We start from the raw sequence: 22652 nt of genomic DNA, 5'->3' as shown, positions 1-22652 counted from the left end.
GTTAATAACTTTTAATATGATTTGTCACAGTAATTTGCTTTATTTGATTACCTTTCTTTCAAGTGATCATTCAGTTCAACATTGTATGTTTGTCTTCATTTTTGATCAGCATGAATGTATGACTAGGGCTCATCTGAGACTGTTTGAACAGGATATTCTGAAAAGAACTGCTTCAGTGGCCAAACTGTGATTTATACCCAAAGACCAAAGAGTTCCAAAGGACCAAGCATCAGATTGGGCCTTTTCCCTTAAAGCTCGGTTAAGTAGCCCCTTTGCCCTGATATATCTTTTGATAATGTTTAATTTACTTCAAGCATTAAGATTCCTGTTGCCTACTCCTGATCGGAGGCTATCTCCAAAACTCTTTGAAAAGGCGAATTGGCTTTTAAAGTGTTAAGAAATGTTTTCTTTTAAAGGAAGTCACCGTTGTATATGTCATTCTTGGTCATATCAGTGTTATAAATATCTTTTATAACTATCAGATCAACTAGTGCATTCAGCTTATCCTTAAAAAAAAAGGGTCTCAGAAGGGAACTGTTAAACAAATGAAAAATAACTACAGCTCGTTAGGAAATAATATGCAATATTTTCATCAACCATCCTGTGCTCTTGGCAATCAAAACTGGCCCAGGGGCTCACATTATCCACAAGTTTTCATGCAAAATGTATGCCTCTTGTGCAACCAGGAATAATGCTGGCTCTTTTTTGAAGATGTGAGACATTACGCAGCACACTAGTCTGCACTTTGTTCTAAAGTTCTATCCTCTGGAAAACTAGATTTTAAAATGTAATGATTAGTGACAGAAACACTACCATCTTAAATGTTCCTTGATTATAAATAGAGCTTTATATGTTATCTCAAGCCAACATGGCTTAGGGTAATTTTTTTTAAAGTAGATAACTTAATTAACATTTCTAAAAATTCAAAATTAGTTCTTAATCCTGATCTGTTGGGAGTAATTCATACATTTTCAGTAACCTGCCCAAATGCTGTTGAAAGCCATCCACATTTAGTTATCAGATAATATCAGTGCTGCGATTCTGTCAGCTAGTTAATTCTTTGTATTGCTGATAGATTTGTAACAATGAGCTATGTAACTTTTTTTAAGAAAAACACATTTGTTTTTCTAGCACACCCATGATGGATTTGTTAATTTTCCTTTGTGGCAAGTATCATTTGAATCCTTCAAATCATACTATAGAATTGATGGGAAGGGAGAAGAATCAAGTCCAGTTCAAACCCAACACATTGATTGGGGCAGTTGAAGTGGAGAAAATTATTCTGAAGCAGAAAAATATAGAAGAAAAGAAAAAGCCTGTATCAATGATGCCTGAGGTTAGTAAAATCGATTAGCACATCATAATGGTCATAATGACACTTGCAAATGTTTCTAATATTGAAAAATGTTCTTGATTTTGTAATAATTAGATTTTAAGTGAAACTATAAGTTCAGATGCAGAAAATAAGGCAGTGATATGCAGAGGCAGGGCGTCCAACCAGTTGTGTTTTTGTTGGTATGAAATGAAGTGTGTTTGAAATCAAAGTAACTTGTGTTGCATGTGAATTGAGTTTCTCTAATCTTGTCTCGTTTAAAGACCATCACACTCAAAGCTGGCCTTCCTTTATAACTGTTCCCACCCTATTGCTGAATTAATCGCCATTAGAAGTTTCTACTAATTATACTCGTTTTTGGACAAAAGTATGTGTGCCATAATAGTTAGAGTAGTTTTTTTCAAGGTCATTTTCAGCAATGTAAAATCTGATTACTAAAGTTGCCCTCTTAGGTAGATTGAGTCGTTTTTGTGATTAGCAAACTGCATTACTTTTACACTCTGAACCGTATCAAGGAATACATTTTTAAGCCTGTGCTTTTTATTTAAATAAAGCTTTATGTTTTAAAGGTAACCGATTACACTGGCCAACACACATTTCACATTCTGTGATATAGATATAATTAAGGAGAAACACAAAAGTTAAAGGACTTCCTAAATGAGTGTATTTTTTTTTCTTTATTTATTCATGGGATGTTGATGTCACTGGCTAGGCCAGCATCTGTTGCCCATCCCTAATTACCCAGAGGGTAGTTAAAAATCAACCACATTGCTATGGATTGGGAGTCATGTGTAGGCCAGACCAGGTAAGGATGACCAGTTCCTTCCCAGAAGGACATTAGTGAACGAGATGGGTTTTTCCAACAATCAACAATGGTTTAAGGTCATGAATAGACCCCTAATTCCAGATTCTTCATTGAGTTCCATGATTTGCCATGACAGGATTTGAACCCAGGTCCCCAGGACATTCGCTGAGTTTCTGGATAAACAATCCTGTGACAATACCACTATGCTATCACTGCCCTTTTTTTTCAAGAGGCAGCTCACCAGCTTTCTCAAGGTCACTTAGGGATGGGATATAAATGCTGGCCAGCCAGCGATGCCAACATCCCGCACATGAATTTTTTAAAAAAAGTTCAGTTTGCATCCAGATTGCTGATTGTACCCTGAGTGGAAACTCAACCCTCAAGGGTTTGTCTTTGAACTTAAAAAGAGTGTGCATATTTCTTAAGTTCTTAGAAGGAAAAATGGTATTAAAAGCACAACCAGACAAGCCATGTATTATTAAATGGTAGAGCATACTGAAAGGGCTGAGTGGCCTAATCCTGTTCCCAAGTTCCTTGTTCCTGTATAAGGTTCTTTGCCAGGACTTAGCAAACCAGATGCCTCTACAGCCAAGGAGTGGTAAGGGACCAGGCACATGAAAACGCCATCAAATACAAGTTCCCCTCCAATATGTACACAAATGTACACAATGTTCTAGCTGGAAAGTATACTGGTATTTCTCCATCATTGCTGACTCAAAGTCAGAGTGGTGCCAGCATTAGAAGACTAGGAGTTCGTACAAGATAGAGTGCACAGGTTCAAGGTGACTTACCACAAAATTCACTCTAAGCAGAATGGAGGCATATCGAATGGGAGATTCCCACACTGTGCCATGCATCATTTGCTTTTTAAATTACTATGCATGTGCAGCTGCACAAAAATGTTTAAAGGGCACCTGAATTTACTCAAATCAGCTGTGCACTGCTTAAAATCAAAAGGTGTATCACTGATCATGACCTTCTCTAAGGCTTGTAGGCAAAAGCAATAAATTCTGCCTTTGCCATTGATAGCCACAAACCATGGATTTTTAAAAAAAACTAAACAATGAATAAGAATTTGTAGTCAGCGCACAACATTGTTACTTATTGCTGACCTCAAAAGCTGCTGACAAAGATCTAGTGATCTCTGTGGTGCAGGCTTCCCTTTTTCCTGATGGCAGTTTAAATCTGGTGCCAAATAGAGGGATTTCCACATGTGCAGGAATAGTGATGTCAATAAGCAGATAGGGACTCTTTTGAACTGCTCTCACACACTGCAAACTTGGAACTTAAAAACACGTAGACACTTTCGCATTTTAATTTAAGGTTTCAAATAATTGAATAAAGTATTATTGGATTAGATTTCGATTGAAGGTGAAATACCAGTATGAGCTTTTTTTTTACAAAGTGGATTTTAAAACAATTTTTTGGATAAATGTCACATTCCATGAATATTGTATTTCCTTTTCAGGGCTCGTAAATGTGACTAACAATAATTTGAAGTTTGTGTATCATCTAAAACCCAGTTAATCTTGTTAAACAAGACATAACATTTTTCAGGACTTTTGTAATGAGGTGAACAGTATAAAAGTAATACTTTATATCTGTTCACTGGCAATCAGGAATTGCAATTGGGTTAAGAGAGTGGTGAGGGACCTTTTTTAACACTGCATCCTGTACTGAAGAGTTAAATCCCTGACAACAGTATCTGAATTTCCATTATATATTTCATATGTGGAGGCTTCTGAAGTTACTGTCAGTTCCAGCAGTGTAAAAACAATAAATTTCCATCATGTCACTCTCATTACCTCCACAAAATCTGGACCAATCTGTTAATGATGAAGTGTTTTCTAACAGTGATTGACTTTTAAAATGAGAAACTTGAAATGTCAAGAGTTAGTATATTCATCCAGAGTTTAAAAGCTTAGAAAATGATTATTTTGTCCAATCACGAACACTAAATGGTATACCAGATCAGGGTTTCAGCTGGTCCTGTTTCAGATGGAATTTGATTACCCTTCTCTGTATTAATCTTTATAATCTCTGTTTTGGTTACCTGATATAATTCAGATTTTTTTCTTTGAAAGGCCTGAGTTTGTTTAACATGAATTGTGATAGAGCTGAGTTTATCCTGTATATCCTCTTTAACTTCCAATCCAAGTGTTGGCCTTTAGATTTCACCCTGTTACCCCATTTGTCTTGTTCTCATTGTTGGTAGTACATTACTTCTGTGCATTTATACTTTCAATTCAAATTGGCATTTTCAAAATCCAGCCATGCCTCGTCTTAATCTTTTATCCAATGAAAGCAACTTCCATTCTTGATGTCCTGATGTCCCTAAATATAAATTATAGACTTATTCATTTCTCTTGTGTGATCTCCTAATTCATCAAAGTGACATGCAAAAATTGCACTTACTGTTTTCATTGTTGCCTCATCAGTAATCTATATGACATTAAAAAATTGTCTTAAACAGCACTGATGTGGATGACTCAATTTTCAAATTAACAAATCAAAACTTCAAGTGTAAACTTTGCATGACCTTGGAATATTTTATACTTCTGGACTCTCAAAGTCTGAGCTTGTGAGGACACTAAACGATACCCTCAAATATCGGCTATGTGACAACACTGAAATGAACCTTGCATGGGACATTAATCAAAGAGCATGAATATTTCACTAGTGGAAGACTTGAGGTTCTGTAATTAACCATGTATTTTTTCTGTTGAATCTTTCAAAATATTGACTTTGTTTTCTTATTTTCATTTTTTGTGATAAAACAATATCTTTCATGCTCTAAATAAACTTCTTTAATTTCCTTTTCAAACAATCTGTGATGTACCTTGTTGTCAGAGTCACCCTAATTTGGTATTAATACCTGAGCTAGAGTCCAGAACTTAAATTCAGCACATTTTAGTTAGATGGGAAAACAAATGTTGGTTCATTATTTATTTGAAATATGTTTTTCTTTTACCTGCCTGAAAATTATAACGATAAGACAATTCTGGTGAGAATTGTTCTGCGGAACAGTCACTGGACCCGAAACGTTCACTTTGATTTCTCTTCACAGAGGCTGCCAGACCTGCTGAGTGTTTCCAGCAAACTCTGTTTTTGTTTCTGGTGAGGATTAGGTTGTTCTGGTTTCCTTGAGAGCCTTCTTTCATTTTGTCTGAACACAAAATATGATGCAAGGATATTAGGGTTATTATTTTTCTCTCTGTCAGAAGGCTTTTTTTGATGAATATGGAATCGTCTTAGTTCTAAACTTTAATGAAATCTTCAGATTGTGCATGACATTATTAATCTTTTGATCCTCCTATCTTGGATGAGCTTTTAGCAATTCGCTGTTGCTGAAAATTCCAATGTGAGAAAACTATTACATATATTTTCCAAAGGCAAAATCACGGTACCCAAATTTAGATTAAGTGTAACTCATCCTTAGTTTGCACAATAGTGAGCAATTACCTGAATCAATGTATTTTAAGTTGTAATTATATCAGCACTTTCAACTGACAAACCATCTTTTTACTTTCAGCAAACAGTACGTGTTGTAGTAAACTACAAGAAAACACAGAAAACAATAGTACGTGTTAGTCCTCTTGTTCCTCTTCAAGAACTTGTTCCAGTAATCAGCAATAAATGTGAATTTGATCCAAAAAGCACTATTCTCATCAAAGACTTTGAGTCTAAGGAGCCCTATGACTTAACAAAATCTCTAAAGGAGCTTGGCATACGAGAGGTATACGCATTGGACACTAGTGTAGGTATGTATCTGCTTGAAGTTCTGCTTGCAGAAATTTGTGGCACAATGATTTCTGGCATATAGCTTTGGTGTAGCTGATCACTTTTAACAAAGTATGTAGTAATTTAGAAGTTAAACATCCATTGGATCTTTGATGCAAATACACATCCCAAGCTAAAATGAAAGGGTTAATCATACAAAAATGGATGCTGAGACAGAAGTGGAATGATCAACATCTTGATTGAAGAGGCTTATTTAGTGCAGAGCTTGAAAGGAGATGAGCTGGGAGGAGAGACAGAAAAGTTCAGAGAATCCCAGAGGCTGGGCTGCTCAAAACATGGCTGCTGCTGATGTGGCTAATGAGTGGGTATAAATGAATTAGGAGTGGACTCTTACACAATGGTAGTGTAGCCTCCTCTGATCCAGAAGCCTCAGTCCAAGATCCCACCTGCTCCAGAGGCGTGTCATAACGTGTCTGAACAGGTTGATTAGAAATATCCAAAAAAAAAGGAGATTTTCATAGTGGGATGATGATACCATGGAAGAATTTAAACATGAGGATGAGAGTTTTATGCAGTTTTCTGGTTTTTGGGACTCCTAGTCAATCTAGCACAGCAAAGACAACAGTGATCACTCTCTACATTTTCTTTGTGTATGATAATCCTGGTTATTTTGGTACACAGTACCTTCAGTTCAGCATAGCCATGCAGGAAGCAACTGGAGTGGCCTGTGTGGTAACTTTGATTATAGGATAGCTGCACATGTATGCAGTTTAGAGGGAACATTGAAAAAAGGAAGTGATGAATGAGAAGGACAAGTTGATGATTGAAAGAAATGGAGAGACAGCCAGCAAATAATGGCAGCGGTTGACAACAGAAATAGTAAAGATGAGGGTTTCTGTATCAAATGGACAGAGGTGGGTGATGTTAAACTTATGATAATGTGAGCCATAATGATGGTCGGTGTGTAAGTACAGAAGCTCGTTTTGAGGTTGCGTTTTTGAACGATTGAATAATGATTGAGGCTGTAAGAGATGGGAGAAACTGAGATATATGCTGTCAACATACATGTGGAAGATAATCTATGTCTGAAAATGATGTTACTATTGGGAATAAGAGTAACAGTAATTGTTTATGAATTATAGTTTGTAATTCAGCATTATTCTACAAAGTAACTGAAAGCTGGGTATTTAAAGATGTGACTTCCAACATTTTTTTTAGGATTCTCCCAGGCTAATTTTCAAGATGGATCCATTCAGCAAGGTAACAACGTATTTAAGTGTTTGTCTAGAGATTTTCACAAACTACAGATTTTCACTAAAGTTTTTAGATTTTCTGTTGTTTTAACTGAGACTGAAGTTATGCCATACACTCATGTATAGGTGTAGCCCTCATTTGCTGTTGCACTTATTCTGTTTCCTTTTGTTTTCATTTGCTACCATTGTTGCTCTCCCTTTCTTGCTCATTCTCTTTTTTTAATACATATTCCTAGCTCATACTCCCATTTCTTAGCAGACACATCTGCCTGTGACATCAGATAAAGTTGATGAGAACTTTTTAAGTTCAATCTTATTTCTTGGTGATACCTATTTAAGTTCAATCCATTGTTATTTCTTGTGCTGTTATATTCTTTACAATTCAGAATCTAATAGTAAATTAGAGATATTTATTTGAAAACTATTTATTTGATAGATCATCTAGTTTAGCTGCTGTAGTAATTAATGTACAATTAATTAAAAATGCACTATTCACAGCATTGTATTAATCATTGACACAAACATGATGTGCACTGTGCAATCAGTATTTACTACTATGTTCTCTAACTTCCGACAAATTTACTCAATATTTTAGGACAATTTCACATTCCTGCAAATGCAAATCTGGAGAAGGAAAATAAAGGTTTCTTCAATGTGTTTAGACTGAGTAAGAAGAAGCGTGAAAAAGTAAGCTTTTCATGTGGATTTTTAATAACATATCTGAGTTGAGTCTGTCAGATTAGCTGGTTAATGCAGAGTAACAGAAGTTCTGATGAAAGGTTATTAACCTGAAATATTATTTCTCGTATTGCTGACAAAGGGGACACGCAGTTGAGACTTTTGTTTGTCTAACACTCCAGGACAAGCGTAAGAATGACACATTTCAAAGCAAGATTCCGCATCCTTTCCTCACATAGTATAAATTACTTCCTTGTTTCTTCCTTTGTTGAGTCCAAAATGAAACAATTCCAAGCATTTTTCTTTTATCAGCAGTATACAAGTTCCATACAACTAAGTGATGGTATGTTAGATAAAAACAGAAAATGCTGGAAAAACTGAGCAGCTCGAGCAGCATTTGTGGAGAGAAATCAAGAGTTAACATTTCAGGTCCAGTGACCCCTCCTCAGGACTATTTTGACTATATGTTAACTCTGTTTCCTTCTCCACAAATGCTGCCTAACCTGTTCAGTGTTTCAAGCATTTTCTGTTTTTATTCCCCTCCAGAGAACCCGCTCAACAGAATTATGATTTAGTACTATCATGACAGGTCTGAGCAGCAATAACTTTGCATGAAGTCAGCTACTAGCTTTTTCTACTTCAACTCTCTGGTAGCAGCATTCATACTGAAAATTTTACAATTTTTCTGGATTGCACTAACTTTTAGTACAAAAGGAATTGAAAAGTAAACTTTGATTTAATTTCCAGCCGGCAAGTGCTCCTGCAACCCCACTAGTAAGCCAGCAAAGACCACTTGGCATGAGCAGTGCAAGTGCTTATTGCCCAACATATGAATCTAATACCTTGCCTTCAGATCTGCCAAAGAAAAGACGGGCACCTGCACCCCCGCTAACTGTTTCACAGAGTTTTCCAAAAGATTTAACTCAGCAATCATCGACTAGACCAACGTCGTATGTTTTTCCTGATGCTTCTGTGAATTCTACTGAACAGGTTTTGCAAGTGAGTGCTTATGTTTATATAACTAGTTCATCAGTCATAATAGAGCATCTTTGCATAGCATTGGCTTCAGGTGTATTACATTTTGTCATTTTCTGGTTGATGGAAAGGTTGGTGCTGTTTTGTCTGATATACATTATCACCATTTGGTACTGTAGATTATGTGCTTGCTAACAGCTGTTTGAATGAAAATTGAATACCTTTGATAACTTTGTTATTACTCCCAGTCTCATTGCACAAAACTCCAAACCATAAAATAAATTTAGATTTCTAAGCTTTTATTTTATAATGTACCTTAGCTTTTCCACTCAACTTGATATAACTAATTGAGGAGGTTGCTGGAATCTTGGCCAAGATCTTTCTCTCCTCATTAGCCACTGGAGAGGTCCTCCAGTCAAGAGGGGAAATAAGGATAATCCAGGGACCTATAGATCAGTGTGTCTCACATATTAGGTTGGGAGGCTATTGGAGAGAATTCTTAGGACAGGATTTATGTGTATTTGGAAAAGCATGGTTTAATTAGGGACAGTCAGCATGGCTTTGTGCGGGGCAGGTAAAAACAATGACTGCAGATGCTGGAAACCAGAGTCTAGATTAGAGTGGTGGCAGATCATGCCATAATAACTTGATTGAATTTTTTGAAGAGGTGTTGAAAGGATTTGATGAAGGTAGAGCAGTGATTTTAGTAAGGTTTTCGACAAGGTCCCTCATGATAGGCACATCCAGAAGATTAAAATGCATGGGTTCCACGGTGACTTGGCTGCATGGATTCAGAATTGGCTTGCCCAAAGAAGGGTAGTGTTTACCTGAACAGGGCCGTAGTAGTGGAAAGTTGTTTATCAAGCTGGAGGTCAGAGACTAATGGTATTCCATAGGGATCTGTACTGGGACCTCTGCTGTTTGTGATATACATAAGTGACTTGGATGAAAGTGTAGATGGGTGGGTTAGTAAGTTTGCAGACAATGCAAAGATCAATAGAGTTGTGGACAGTATAGAAGGTTGTCAAAGAATACAGCAGGATAGAGATCAGTTTTTAGATATGGGTGAAGAAATGGCAGATGGAGTTTAATCTGGGGAAGTGTGACGTGCTGCACTTTTGGAGATTAAATGTTAAGGAAAAGTATACAGTTATGGCAGGACCCTGAACACCATTGATGTACAGAGGGATCTTGGGGTTCAAATCCGTAGCTCCCTGAAAGTGGCCACACAAGTAGATAGGATGGTAAGGAAGGCATATGGAATGCTTGCCTTTACTGTTTAGGAAATTGAGTACAAGAGTCAGAATGTCATGTTGCAGTTTTATAAGACTTTGGTTAGGCCTTACTTCTAATATTGCATTCAATTCTGGTTGCCACATTACAGGAAGGATATGGAGGTTCTAGAGAGGGTGCAGAACAGGTTTGCCAAGATGCTGCCTGAATTAGAGGGCATCAACTAGGAGAGGCTAGAAAAACTTGTGTTGTTTTCTCTGGAGTGTATGTTTTAAAGCGTTATTGATATAAAGAGCTTGTAAAATGCTTGGACATTTATAAGGTTAAAAGATAGATGTGTGTATAGGTGGCATTTACCTGAATAGCTATGAATAAGCTTTTACTTTTGAAATATTTCACAGTAGTACATTACACATTGAAGTACATTTATTTATTTGTAATTGTGGTTCCACAAGTTTTCTGTCTTGAGGCATCACTAATGATACCAAATGGAAGGGTCTACTATTAACTGTATAATGACGACAGAATGAGCTTTGAAGATTAGAGAAAAATCTTTATATTCGAATGTACTGTTTAACTGATAATATAAAAGATTGTTTTATAAATCTCTGTTAAGTCTAATCTACTCCTATTTACCTGAAACTGCTGAGCTTGGGTTGTTTCTTTTGTAGTTGAGCTGCTTGAAATTTTGCGGAACACTCCTTTCACTTATGCATGAACAGATTGATTAAAAAATGTTATGACCCACCTCCAGGATAGGTGGGTCCTAAACTAGGACTTCCCAGGTACAGACACTGTTACTATGCCACAAGACCCTTACTATTTACTTGTCACAGATAAAAGATTAAAGATTTGGAAAATCACAGTCAGTATTTAAATCTGTGCAATGAATTGAGCAAAGGTTAGGTGTGCCTGTTGTGCATGTTATTGATGCAGATGCATAATTACATCAGCAGAAGGTCCTACAATTTTGGATCTCATTAACATACAAGAGGCAATTTGCTGCTGGCAATTATACTGCTTATTGGTTGCTCCTTGTTTGAGAGAATGGGAAATCAAGATATTGCAACAATATCTTAAAGGGCATGTTTGGAAGTATTGGGAATGAAATGGAGCAGCAAGTTTCAACATGAGGAAAATTTAAGCAGTACCAATATTGGCAGGAATATACAATTATGTAATCCTTTCAAGACTCAAAGCTTTCAAAACTGACTAGGAAAGTGCAGTGCAAGAACTGCATCCAACTTTCCGTAGCTCCAGCTGAGGATCACTTTGAATGTCATCATAAATGGCTTCCTGCCAACATACATCACACAGATTCTGATTGGGTCAAGGAAGTAGTTATGATGGCGCTAGTTGAGACAGAAGGTTGTGACAATATTCAATAGATCCTCTTTATGTGAAGTGCTACCCTGCATCTGGAGTGAGTGATGCCTTCCAAAATAAAAATTCATCCAAAAAAAACAAAACAGGCAGACCACCAGCAAAAGAATTGCCAAGTTCCTTATTAAGGTTAATCCAGCTGCCAGCCATTTGCAGCTCTCATTGAGTCTGTGCTACTGATGTGGGAGCCTCAGTACTTGGCAGCACAAGTTAGAAATCCCAGGAATGCAGTGTTCCAAATTGTATGACAATAAAATGCTGAAACGTTACAGGAATTTGGGTGTCTAAATGTCAGGATTGTGCCAGAGGCAAAGTCCCTGTTGGTAATAGGAATCTTAACATTCCCCCTGTATACATGTCATTCGATTGCCTTGTTTTCCAATGTTTTTTGATTCAGAAAGGTGGAGGCTTTTTAAAAACTTGCTGGGTTTTGCCTTCAGGAATTGTTACTGGGTGAAAAGTTTTTGTTTTGCATTTATCCTAAATTGCTGAAAATGTATTGAATGTCATACTTTGCTTTGCATATCACATAAAGGGGAAAAAATGGAGATCAGTGCAACAAACGTCTTAATTTTAATCAGATAAGAACTGTTAACATCGTGTTACAGAGCAAAGGAGAATAATTATGTATCAGCTAGGCACAACTATTGTTTCTGTATGTATTTTAAAATTTATGTTCTTATCTTGGAAAACGATTATTTTGTTTTGAGTTCTAATATCCTGAGTAAACCCAAAATTGTCGTACAGTTGGGAAAGAGTTTTAAGCATTTTTATTCCTACCATGTCATATTGTGACATAATGGTTTTTGTTCATTCACTGAATAAGCCAACATTTATGTCTATCTTTAATTTTCATTGAGAAAATTATTATGAACCTCTGCATCTCATGGAGGGTAGATAAACCCATAGTGCCATAATTAGGGAGTTCTAGGATTTTGACCCAACAACACTGAAAAATGGTGCTTATAGATCCAAGTCAAGATGGTTTCTGACTTGGTAGGGAGCTTGTGGATGGTGGTGTTCCCATGTATCTGCTGCCCTTGCTCTTCCAGGAAGAACATTGCCCTTCTGATCAGGGATGATCAATGATGAAGCAGTTGAAGGTGTTTGGGCCGAGAACACTACCCTGAGGAATTCCTGTATTAGTATCCAGGACTGAGATGAACGAACTCAAACAGCTACCACCATCTTTATTTGTACTAAGTATGCCTCTAAATAGGCACACAATAAATATTTACTCTGGTTTTCAACAAGCTTCTTGATATTATACTGGTTTAAATGCTGTGCTGACATCAAAGGCAGCACACTCATTCTGCACATTAAAGTATAACTGTCACTCACACCTGGAGGTTAGCATTTGATTTATGTTTGATGGAAGTGTAATGAAATCAGGAGCTGAGTGACCCTAGATAAACTCAAACTGGACATCAATGAGCAGGTTATTGCTGAGTAAATGCTAATTGATGGTACTGTCAATTGCCCTTTTCATCACGTTGTTAATGGTCAAGAGTAAGTGGCTAGGTGAGTTCAAAATACGTACAACACAGATGGCCTCCTTCTTCAAGGACCGCAATTTCCCCCCCGACGTGGTCGACGGTGCCCTCCACCGCATCTCCTCCACTTCCCGCTCCTCCGCCCTTGAGCCCCGCCCCTCCAACCGCCACCAGGACAGAACCCTACTGGTCCTCACCTACCACCCCACCAATCTCCATGTACAGCGCATCATCCGCCGTCACTTCCGCCACCTCCAAACAGACCCCAGCACCAAGGATATATTTCCCTCCCCTCCCCTATCAGCTGTCCGTAGAGACCACTCCCTCCGCGACTCCCTTGTCAGATCCACACCCCCCACCGACCCAACCTCCACTCCCGGCACCTTCCCTTGCAACCGCAGGAGGTGCAACACTTGCGCCCACACCTCCCCCCTCACTCCTACGTATTTTGAACTGGTCCTTCTGGGAGCAGATGCGGCGGAGTCGAAGGAATTGGGAGAATGGGTTGGCGTTTTTACAGGGGGCAGGATGGGAGGTGTAGTCCAGGTAGCTGTGGGAGTCGGTTGGTTTGTAGTAGATGTCCGTGTTGATTCGGTCGCCTGAGATAGAAACAGAAAGGTCTAGGAAGGGGAGGGAGGAGTCCGAGACTGTTGACCTCTCCGCCTCCATCCTACTCCGACCTATCACCCTCACCTTGACCTCTTTCCACCTATCACATTTCCAACGCCCCTCCTCCAAGTCCCTCCTCCCTACCTTTTATCTTCTCCTGCTGAACACTCTCTGCTCATTCCTGAAGAAGGGCCTGTGCCCGAAACGTCGAATCTCCTGTTCCCTGGATGCTGCCTGACCTGCTTGCTGTTCCAGCAATAAAGTTTCAACCTAGGTGAGAATTGATCAACTTTGATTTGCTCAGTTATCTACTAGTGTTGTCATTGGCATGTAGTTAGGGAGCGTAGCTTCAGTACTAGTTCATGAAAATATTCTAACATTTGAACTTCTCACTTTTCCGGATAGTTGGAAAATTATGTGAAATGTTTGTTTTGAAATGCTATGTAGAAAGACAGGGCCAGAACGTATTTACAATCCTATTTAATATAAGAAGCACATTTTTGTTACTTTGAGATGTTGTTTTAGGTTATCTTTACAAACTTACTCACCAGCTCACTATATTCATTAATACCTGATACACAGCTACCTGATGAAGGAGCAGCACTCCAAAAGCTAGTGCTTCCAAATAAATCTGTTGGACCATAACCTGGTGGTGTGATTTTAACTTTGTCCACCCCAATCCAATACCAGCTCCTCCACATCTTCATTAATACCAGGTTCCTATTCGTTCATTCATAGCCCTTTACAATAACACTGTTTCATTCATTCATTTACAAAACCACATTTTGTAGTATATTTACTATCATAAGATAGGCCTAATTAAAACAACCCTTTCAACCATTACTGCTTTTTCACACCTTCAATTGTTATCAGCCTTTGTTACAAGCAGTGTTTAGGCCTAGCTACCTCTGAGTAGATGTCAATATCCAAAACAATACCATCCCCAACAAGTCTCCACAAATCATTACAATAATCAGCCCTTGCCAAACGTCTCACAGACCCGAAACCCCAAACAGTTTCCCCAATTAGTATGTATATGTTAAATATATTTTAACTAGGCTGTTATCTCTTTAACAAGCTAACTGTCAAAACAGCACTTAAGTAAAATTGCTTGACTGAAACTCTCATCCGCAAATAGTAAGCAAATCTCACAACCCAGCTGCAGTATCAGTTTAATATGCTTTATTCTTTTATTAAGTACTGGTGCAATTTCTAACTTATTTATGATGTGGACTGGGGTGGACAAAGTTAAAACTCGCACAACACCAGATTTTCATCCAACAGGTTTATTTAGAGCACTGAGGCTTAGTATTTTTACCAACATCTAATACCCCTCAATTATGCAAGCAGACCAGACAGACACTCTTAATCCCCTCCGAAGTAACAGCCAACTTTCACATATGTTTCAACCCATCTCCTGTCTCCGAGGGCAGAAGCCCCTCAAACGTTTCAGTACTATGGATGAAAATGTAACATCATAGTAATGGAATTTTAATATATGTAAGAACTGTATCTAAAGGGGCTCTTGTAAGAACTGTATTTTGTGATTCTATTGCCATGTTGAAATTGTGCTGCTGCTGTTGCTAAATACAAGAGGCTACTTTTCCCAGTCACTGACTTTGATTATTATTTGAACACAATCCCTCAGTTCAAAAGTAACCCTGTTGATGTTTGCTTCAGTTATTGGCATGTCTACTTTAAACCTCCTTCTTCTTAATTAGGTATAAAACATGAATTGAGAATGAGTAATCATTTCTATTAATGCCCTGCTGAATAAATGTTCAGAATTGAAGTAAAGTTATTGTCATCCCATCTCTTGAGAATTAATATATTTTTAAGCTCATTTGGTATTATCAACCTTGTAAATTGCATAACTCGACCACAAGAGGACACTCTTGAAAAAGAGCAGAGTATCTGTTAACAATTTCCAATTCAATTAGCAAAACCTGCATTTTTCAAGTTCCCAATTATGACAGCTACAAACATTTTAGTTTTGATTAGAAAGTGACAGATGTACGTAAAACTTGCAGTCCAAACAGAGACAGAACTCATTAATTCCCTCTCTCATCCAGAATTGGAAAAGTTCATCGATTTTGCTTCTAATTTCCACCCTATCCTCACTTTCACCTTGTCTATCTCTGAGTCTTCCCTTCCCTTCTTTGACATCTGTTTCCATTTCTTAGTATAGACTGCCCACTAATATCTGTTATAAACCCACTAACTCCCACAGCTATACATCCTTGCACTCTGTTTCCTAGCAAGACTACATTCCATTCTTCCAGTTCCTCCGTCTCCATTGCACATATTCCCAAGAGGCCAGCATCAACAAGGGAGCTTCCAAAATGTCTACCATCTTCTTCAACCGAGGATTCCTCAGCACCATTGTCGGCAGGGCTCTCAACTGGGTCCAACCCATCTCCCGCACCTCTGCACTCACCTCTCTTTCCTCGCGCAATAGCCATAGGATAGCCGTTGTCCTTACCTGCCATCCCACCAGCATCCACACACACAAGATCATCAGCCACCCTTTCCGCCACCTATAGTGCGATGCCTCCACCACCAGACACATTCCCCTCCCCTCTCTTGAATGCCTTCTGCAGGGACACTGTGGTCCACTCATCCTTCATTCTCAATATTCCCCTCCCAATGGCATTTTCTTTGCAACTGCCCATTTCCATCCTCTCTCCTCAGTATCCAAGAGCCCAAACATACCTTCCAGCACTTTACCTGCACTTCTCACAATCAGGTCTACTGCATTCACTGCTCACAATGTGGTTTCCTCTACATTGGGAAAACAAAGCATAGACTGGGTGACCGCTTTACGGAACATCTACATTCTGCATGCAAAAAGACCCCGTGCTTCCAATTGCCTGCCACTTTAACATGCCACTATGTTCTCTGGCCAACGTCTCTGTCTCAGGCTTGCTGCACTGTTCCAGTGAAGCTCAGTGCAAGCTGGAAGAACAACACCTCATTTTCCACATGGGGTCCCTCCAGACTTAATACCGAGTTTCTTAGTTTTTTTGGGCTTGATCTCTCCCATGTCCTAGCACTCTATCCCACACGTAGACTGCCATTACATGCTTCCTATTGTCAGCCATTAACAGTCTCCTCTAACAGCTATTCACCCCCTTAGTCAGATCATTATTGACTCCTTTGTCTAACTGGTCTTCTATCTCTTTGGGCTCTATCCCTGACTATTGTTTACTCCTTACTTCTTCTCCATGCTCCCCAACCCACCACCTTCTGCATATAAACCAACATTTTTCCAGCTACGAGCATTTCTGAGGAAGGCTCACTGGACATGAAAGGTTAACTCTGATTTCTCTTCACAGATGCTGCCAGACCTGCTGCTTTTCTAGCAACTTCTGTTTTTATTTCTGATTTACAGCATCTGCAGTTCTTTCAGTTTTTAAAATCATTAATGTCACTGCAGTAGGTCTGATTTTATTCGTTGTTCCAACAGTTAAATAAACTTCAGAATGTTACCCCAATCATATTCAGTGCATTATTTGAACTTATGTCATTAAGAAATAAATCTGAAAAAGTTTAAAGACATTTTTTGTTTTGCAACATTCATATGTTGGAAATTTTTTTTACAATGTGATTGTTTGTAGCAATTTGAATTAAGAGACAACCAGCATAAATTTATGAAAGATAAATTATGTTTGTTTAACTTTATTGAAGTAATAATGAAGAAGGTTTTTGAGGGTGGTTTGATATTGTGTATATGAATTTTCAGACTGCTTCCGATGAAGTATCACTTCATAGACTTGAACAGATTTGAAGCACATGGCATTACAGGGCAGTGACCAATTTTATATGAAATTTAGTAAGGGGACTGAAAGCAGAGTGAATCATTGCCTTTCAGACTGGAAGTAAGCACTGTCTGCAGCCGAAGTATTGTAGTCAGTTCTGGTCAAACACTTTAGGAAGATTGTCAAGGCCTTAGAAATGATGTAGAAGAAGTTGTGCCAGAATGGGACCAGTGATGAGGGATTTCAGTTGTGTAGAGATACAAGAGAATCTTGAATTGTTTTCCATGAAGCAGAACTAGGCAATGGGAGAATGGAGAATTGTTCAAAATCATGTTGCATTTTGATAAAATGCATATAGAGAAACTATTTCCATTAGCAAAAATGTCAATAACCAGAAGACATAGTCTAAAGCATCAGAGGTGACAGGATTTTAAAAAAATCCATATCATTAAACCATGCAATGTATAGAAGGGTGGCAGATGCAAATTAATAATACATTTTGAAAAGGGAATTGGATAAACATTTCAAATTCAAGCATTGCATTTACAGAGCTCTGGGGTGAAAGGGGAAGGAAGGGACTAATTAGAGAGATCTTCTAAAGAACCTATGGACTGAAAGGTATACTACAACGGAAGAATAGTATTACTAATTTATATATTCTACACTAACCAAACTGTTTGCAAGCTCTGTCTCATGGGGTACTGCAGGAATTGTATTTGGGATTTAGCTTTTATAGTCTATATTGATGAAGAAACAGCATGCAAGGTCACTTTGTAAGATACGTAACAGTAAGGGCACAAAGAGGCTGCAGAGGAATTATAGATAGCTAGGGTGAGTGAGCAAGAATATGGCAGATGGAATATAAAATGGCAAAATCTAAGTTACATAGGAAAAGAAAAGCAAAATATTTTTGAATAATCAAAGAATGGAAAATGTTTGTATTCAGAGGTACAGTGGTGTCACAATGTAAGCATGTTGGTACAGCAAGCAATTAGGAAGGCAAATGACATGTATTCCAATCCTTTTGTAATGAAAGATAACAATTCTTTCCACATTATGCATATATGGGCGTTGGTGAGGCCGTATCTAGAATACCTTGTAGTTTTGGTCCCTTAACCTAAGGAGGCCATATTTGGCCAAGAGAGGGTGCATCAAGGTTCCATTTCTCTGCTTTCTAACAAAGGAGGAAAAAGCATTGTGATGTTTTCGATGAAGAAATCTCTCCAGTCTCTTACTGCACACCTGTTTGGCTCCAGTACTTGTATGAACCTTTAGTCTAGTTATCCCCTTGCATTGACTCCTACTGGACAGAAAGGCAGAGTGTATGGTAAGTTTAAGTAGTTGTGTCAACCTTTGGGAGGTATGCTCATGACATGATCAGCGTATCATTGTGTGTGAACTAAGGGTATAAAGATCACATGCTCCACCTTTAACGTGGTTCACTTGCTTCATGGAAGCATGCTCCTCTGTACGATTTCATAGCACTTATGTGCCTGTGAATGTAATATGTATATAGTAGGAAATTTAAATATGGCATTACCTATGCCTAAATTCTTTGGCTACAAAGGATAACATTGCTTCTTCAGGTAAAGACACCCTGCTGGTGCCAAAACCCACATTGTAGGCCTGATGGACTGTGGGCTGGTATGTGACCTGTATTGATAGCTTTGTACTCCTGGAACAAGGATGCTGCTATCTATGTTTGAGACTGGAATACAGGTATTGCCTTGTGCAGCCTTGATCTGCAGTCTGTTAGCAGGCTGCAGCAATAGCAACTATCAAATCCTTTGAAGAGAATGGAAGCTATGACAGTTGGATTGTTCAGTTTGTTAACTAAAGCCTCAAATGTCAAGATCAGACCTTGCATCTAGGTGGAAGCTTTAACTGGTGCATTAATTCTCACATAATTTTGCCTGCACAATGTTGGTGCTGACCATTATAGCTACTTCAATGTTGTACCAGTTTATGTTTGAGTTTTAAATGGCTTTTCTGGAGAGATATGCTGGCTTGCTCCATATCCTTAAAATCACCCTGATTTCTGCAACTGGCTTGTAATGCTGGAGGGCTCGTCTGGCCTTACTGTTTGGAATATGATTATGCATGTCCCTAGTTGAGAGATGGATGATTCTGACTCTGCCTGGAAGTAGCTCATCTTTTCCTTTTTTGTTTCTTCTACCTCCAGTGTGATGGGTTCCAGCCATCGAGGTATACCTTTGTGAATAAAAAGCAGTCAGTTAGAATTTGTGACATTGTCCATCCTGAAGTAATTCATAGTGAAGGAGATAGTAAATCTGGATCTCCCACCAATGCATTTAGAAATAAAAAGTGAACATCACCCTTCCCTGTATTCAGTCCACCTCTCAATTTCACCTGCACTCTGATCAGATTGTTGTAGCAGTTCAAGCAAGGTTTCCTCTGCTTGCGGGATCAGGGAGCAGAGGTTTGAGACTTAATCTCCTGGTGTTGTGGACCAACTTGTCTTGTAAAGACAAAAATGGAGATCACTTCGATTTGAAGTCATTGATTGTATGCTACAATTGAACAGCAACTTGTTTGCATATTTCCAGGGAATGTTGCTCAGAAACTGGAGATTCTTGAACAAATAGCCATTGTGAATGCATATTGTTGGTGTACTTGGGCCAAAGAGTGGTTCATTGTTTACTCTCTTGTACTTTCAGAATCTGTAACATGTCTGCTTTAGCCAGCATTACTATACTGTTGTTTTTCTTTCTGTCCAATTGTTAGAACTTGACAGATTCTAGCAGACAAAGAACGGGGTCACTTGGTGGTGAAGTTGCAACTACAAGAAAAACCAAAAGAAAGGCTCCCCTGCCTCCAACTAAAATAGGAGATCAAAATCCCCAAGATAATAAATCAGGTGATCATATTTATTTTTACTTATTTTTCAGTAAGAATGTTAATTTGAGTAATACAGTAGAAGTTAATTAATTTGGTCGTGCTATAATTTTAATATTCCAATGTTCCATGTTAAATAATTGCAAATAAGGGGAAAAATTTATATTTCTAAATTCTGTAGCTTCAGCTTTTTTGATGATAGTACATGTACGCTGAAAAAATGTTTCATTTTTGTTACAAAAGACAATGAGCTACTTTCCAATCTTTTTTTGTTTTAATGCTGCTTTAATTAAGAGTATATACCATGATATTAACATTCCATTTAGCTCAGCTTTCCAAACCAAAATGTTGATGTATACAAGATCAGAATTCAGTTTGAAATACTGCTGCATGTAACTTCCAAGATAAGAGCTGTTGTGTAATATTTTGCCATAGATGGAAATTTATTTTACAAACAGGAAACATAAAATAGAAAGTATGAATAAGTTAGGCATTTTCACATTGGCAGCCTGTAACTTGCTGAGCATAGCAAAGATCAATTGTGGGATCTAAGCTGTGTATAGTTTATATTAATAGGTGAGGGAACAAGAGTAATCAACTAAAGTTTCCTGACATTACAAGTTTATATGAGAATGTAAGCAGAGATGACACAGTATGCTGCAGACAGATAAAGACTTGCTCGCTGAATAAGCAACAGGGTGGAAGATGAAGTATAATGGGAAGGGGAAAGCAGAATAAGTTTTAAAATTTAATGAAACTTTTACACGTTGGTATACATAGAAGCTTGACTGCACTAGTACAAAGAACACAAAGTTATAACATAGGTGTTAAAACCATTAGAAATCCAAATGGCGTGTTGGCTTTAATTATGAATAGACTGGAATATAAAAATAAGGAAGCCTTGCTACATTGGTAAGACTGTACACATCACTCAAATGCAATGTGGTCTCCATCTGGAAGGCAGGATATACTTGCCATTGTAGTTTCCAGCAGTTCATAATAACTGTGTCATGAATGACAGGGTTATCCTTAATGAAAAGCTAAGAAAATTGGACATTTACATCTCTCTGGAGTTTAAAGTGCCACAGAGTTTGATGGGGTTCACATAAAGATATCATTTTCCCATGCTGAGGAATGTGGAACATGGGATCACTCTCTCAAGATAAGGGGTGAATTATTTAAGTCTGAAATGAGGAGACATTTCTTCATTTAGTGTGCTGCCAGTCTTTGGAATTCTCTACCCCAGGACATTGTGGACTGTATTCAAGGCTGCAAAAGGTAGATTTTCAATTCTTCATGCAAAATGCAAAAAGTCGGATGATCAGTCAAGATTATATTGAATGGTGGAGCAGTCATGAGTGATTGTATGGACTACTTCTGCTCTTTTTTAAAAAAAAATAACTTATATTTCAGTCATGGGAGCTTGTCATGATATTTTATTGTTTCACAGATTTATACTTCATTACTTTATATGCACTTGGGAGAATATGTTCTACGCTAGAACTCATCACTCAATCAAAATAAAGTACCTGGAATTTGTCTATAGTACCACCTTAAATTCTCAATAGTCTACTGATTTGTGACATGATACTATCTGTAAGTTAACTTGGATCTGCACATCTAGATAGAAGGAAATTATAATTTGACACAATGCCTTAAATGAAGGAATTTTTTTTTAAACTGTTTTTCATGTCAATCATAAATTCAAAAGGCCTGTTTCAACACCAGAGTTAGTGAGCAGTAAAGTTCCAATGCGTCACCAATGCAAGGCGAGGGTGAATCAAGTCCAAAGTCCTTTTAGAGTGATTCCACTTGATTACATCAAGAAATGAGTATCCTGCCCATTTCCATAGTGCATTTTCTGGCTACCTCTTAAAACAAAATTGGATTTCCTTCTGCCTGATTAACATGTTAAACTGCTACAGAAAGAAGATAAATGACAGAATTGATGCCAAGTTCTCAAGTTGACTCAGTTAAAAGGTTAAATCTAGTCCCAGCTGCCCTCTTGAGGTGGCCTAAAGTATTCCATGACACTATTCCAAAGTAGTGAGAATTCTCCCAATATTAGGATCAATATTTAACCCTAAACTGCAACCATGAAAATCATATTACTAGGTCAAACATTTCAATGTGGTTTTGCACGAGCACGCAGTAAATACATTGCTACTACATTATAATACCATAATACATTAAGCTTCAATCTGCAATTTGAGAGGGAGAGGCTAGAGTCGGAAGTGACAGTACTTCTGTTGAATAAAGGGAACTATGGAGCTATGAGGGAGGAGCTGGCCAAAGTTCAATGGTGCAATACCTTAGCAGGGATGACAGTGGAGGAACAATGGCAGATATTACTGTGTACAATGCAGAAGTTGCAGGATCAGTTCATTCCTAAAAGGAAGAAAGATCCCAGGAGGAGGCATGGGCGGCCGTGACTGACAAGGGAAGTTAAGAAACATATAAAGTTAAAAGAGAAAAAATATAACATAGCAAAGATAAGTGGGAAAACCGAGGACTGGGAAGTTTTTAAAGAACAAC

At 38.0% G+C, this 22652-nt stretch overlaps 1 protein-coding gene across 3 annotated transcripts in view; it reads left to right on the top strand.

Moving 5' to 3' along the window:
• cobll1b (cordon-bleu WH2 repeat protein-like 1b) overlaps window positions 1-22652 on the top strand; it is a 164105-nt gene that overhangs the window by 111952 nt on the left and 29501 nt on the right. For all 3 annotated transcript variants that reach the window (XM_043693895.1, XM_043693896.1, XM_043693897.1), the window contains exons 3-8: window positions 1132-1336; window positions 5671-5899; window positions 7098-7139; window positions 7728-7819; window positions 8558-8809; window positions 20007-20139. In XM_043693895.1, coding sequence (XP_043549830.1) covers window positions 1132-1336; window positions 5671-5899; window positions 7098-7139; window positions 7728-7819; window positions 8558-8809; window positions 20007-20139 — 953 coding nt within the window. The remainder of the gene's footprint in view (window positions 1-1131; window positions 1337-5670; window positions 5900-7097; window positions 7140-7727; window positions 7820-8557; window positions 8810-20006; window positions 20140-22652) is intronic.

Source organism: Chiloscyllium plagiosum, chromosome 7 (assembly GCF_004010195.1).
Source record: "Chiloscyllium plagiosum isolate BGI_BamShark_2017 chromosome 7, ASM401019v2, whole genome shotgun sequence".
In the NCBI taxonomy this organism is placed as follows: domain Eukaryota; kingdom Metazoa; phylum Chordata; class Chondrichthyes; order Orectolobiformes; family Hemiscylliidae; genus Chiloscyllium; species Chiloscyllium plagiosum.
The sequence above is the reverse complement of the archived record's forward strand: the minus strand, read 5'-3'. Positions and strand labels throughout refer to the sequence as shown.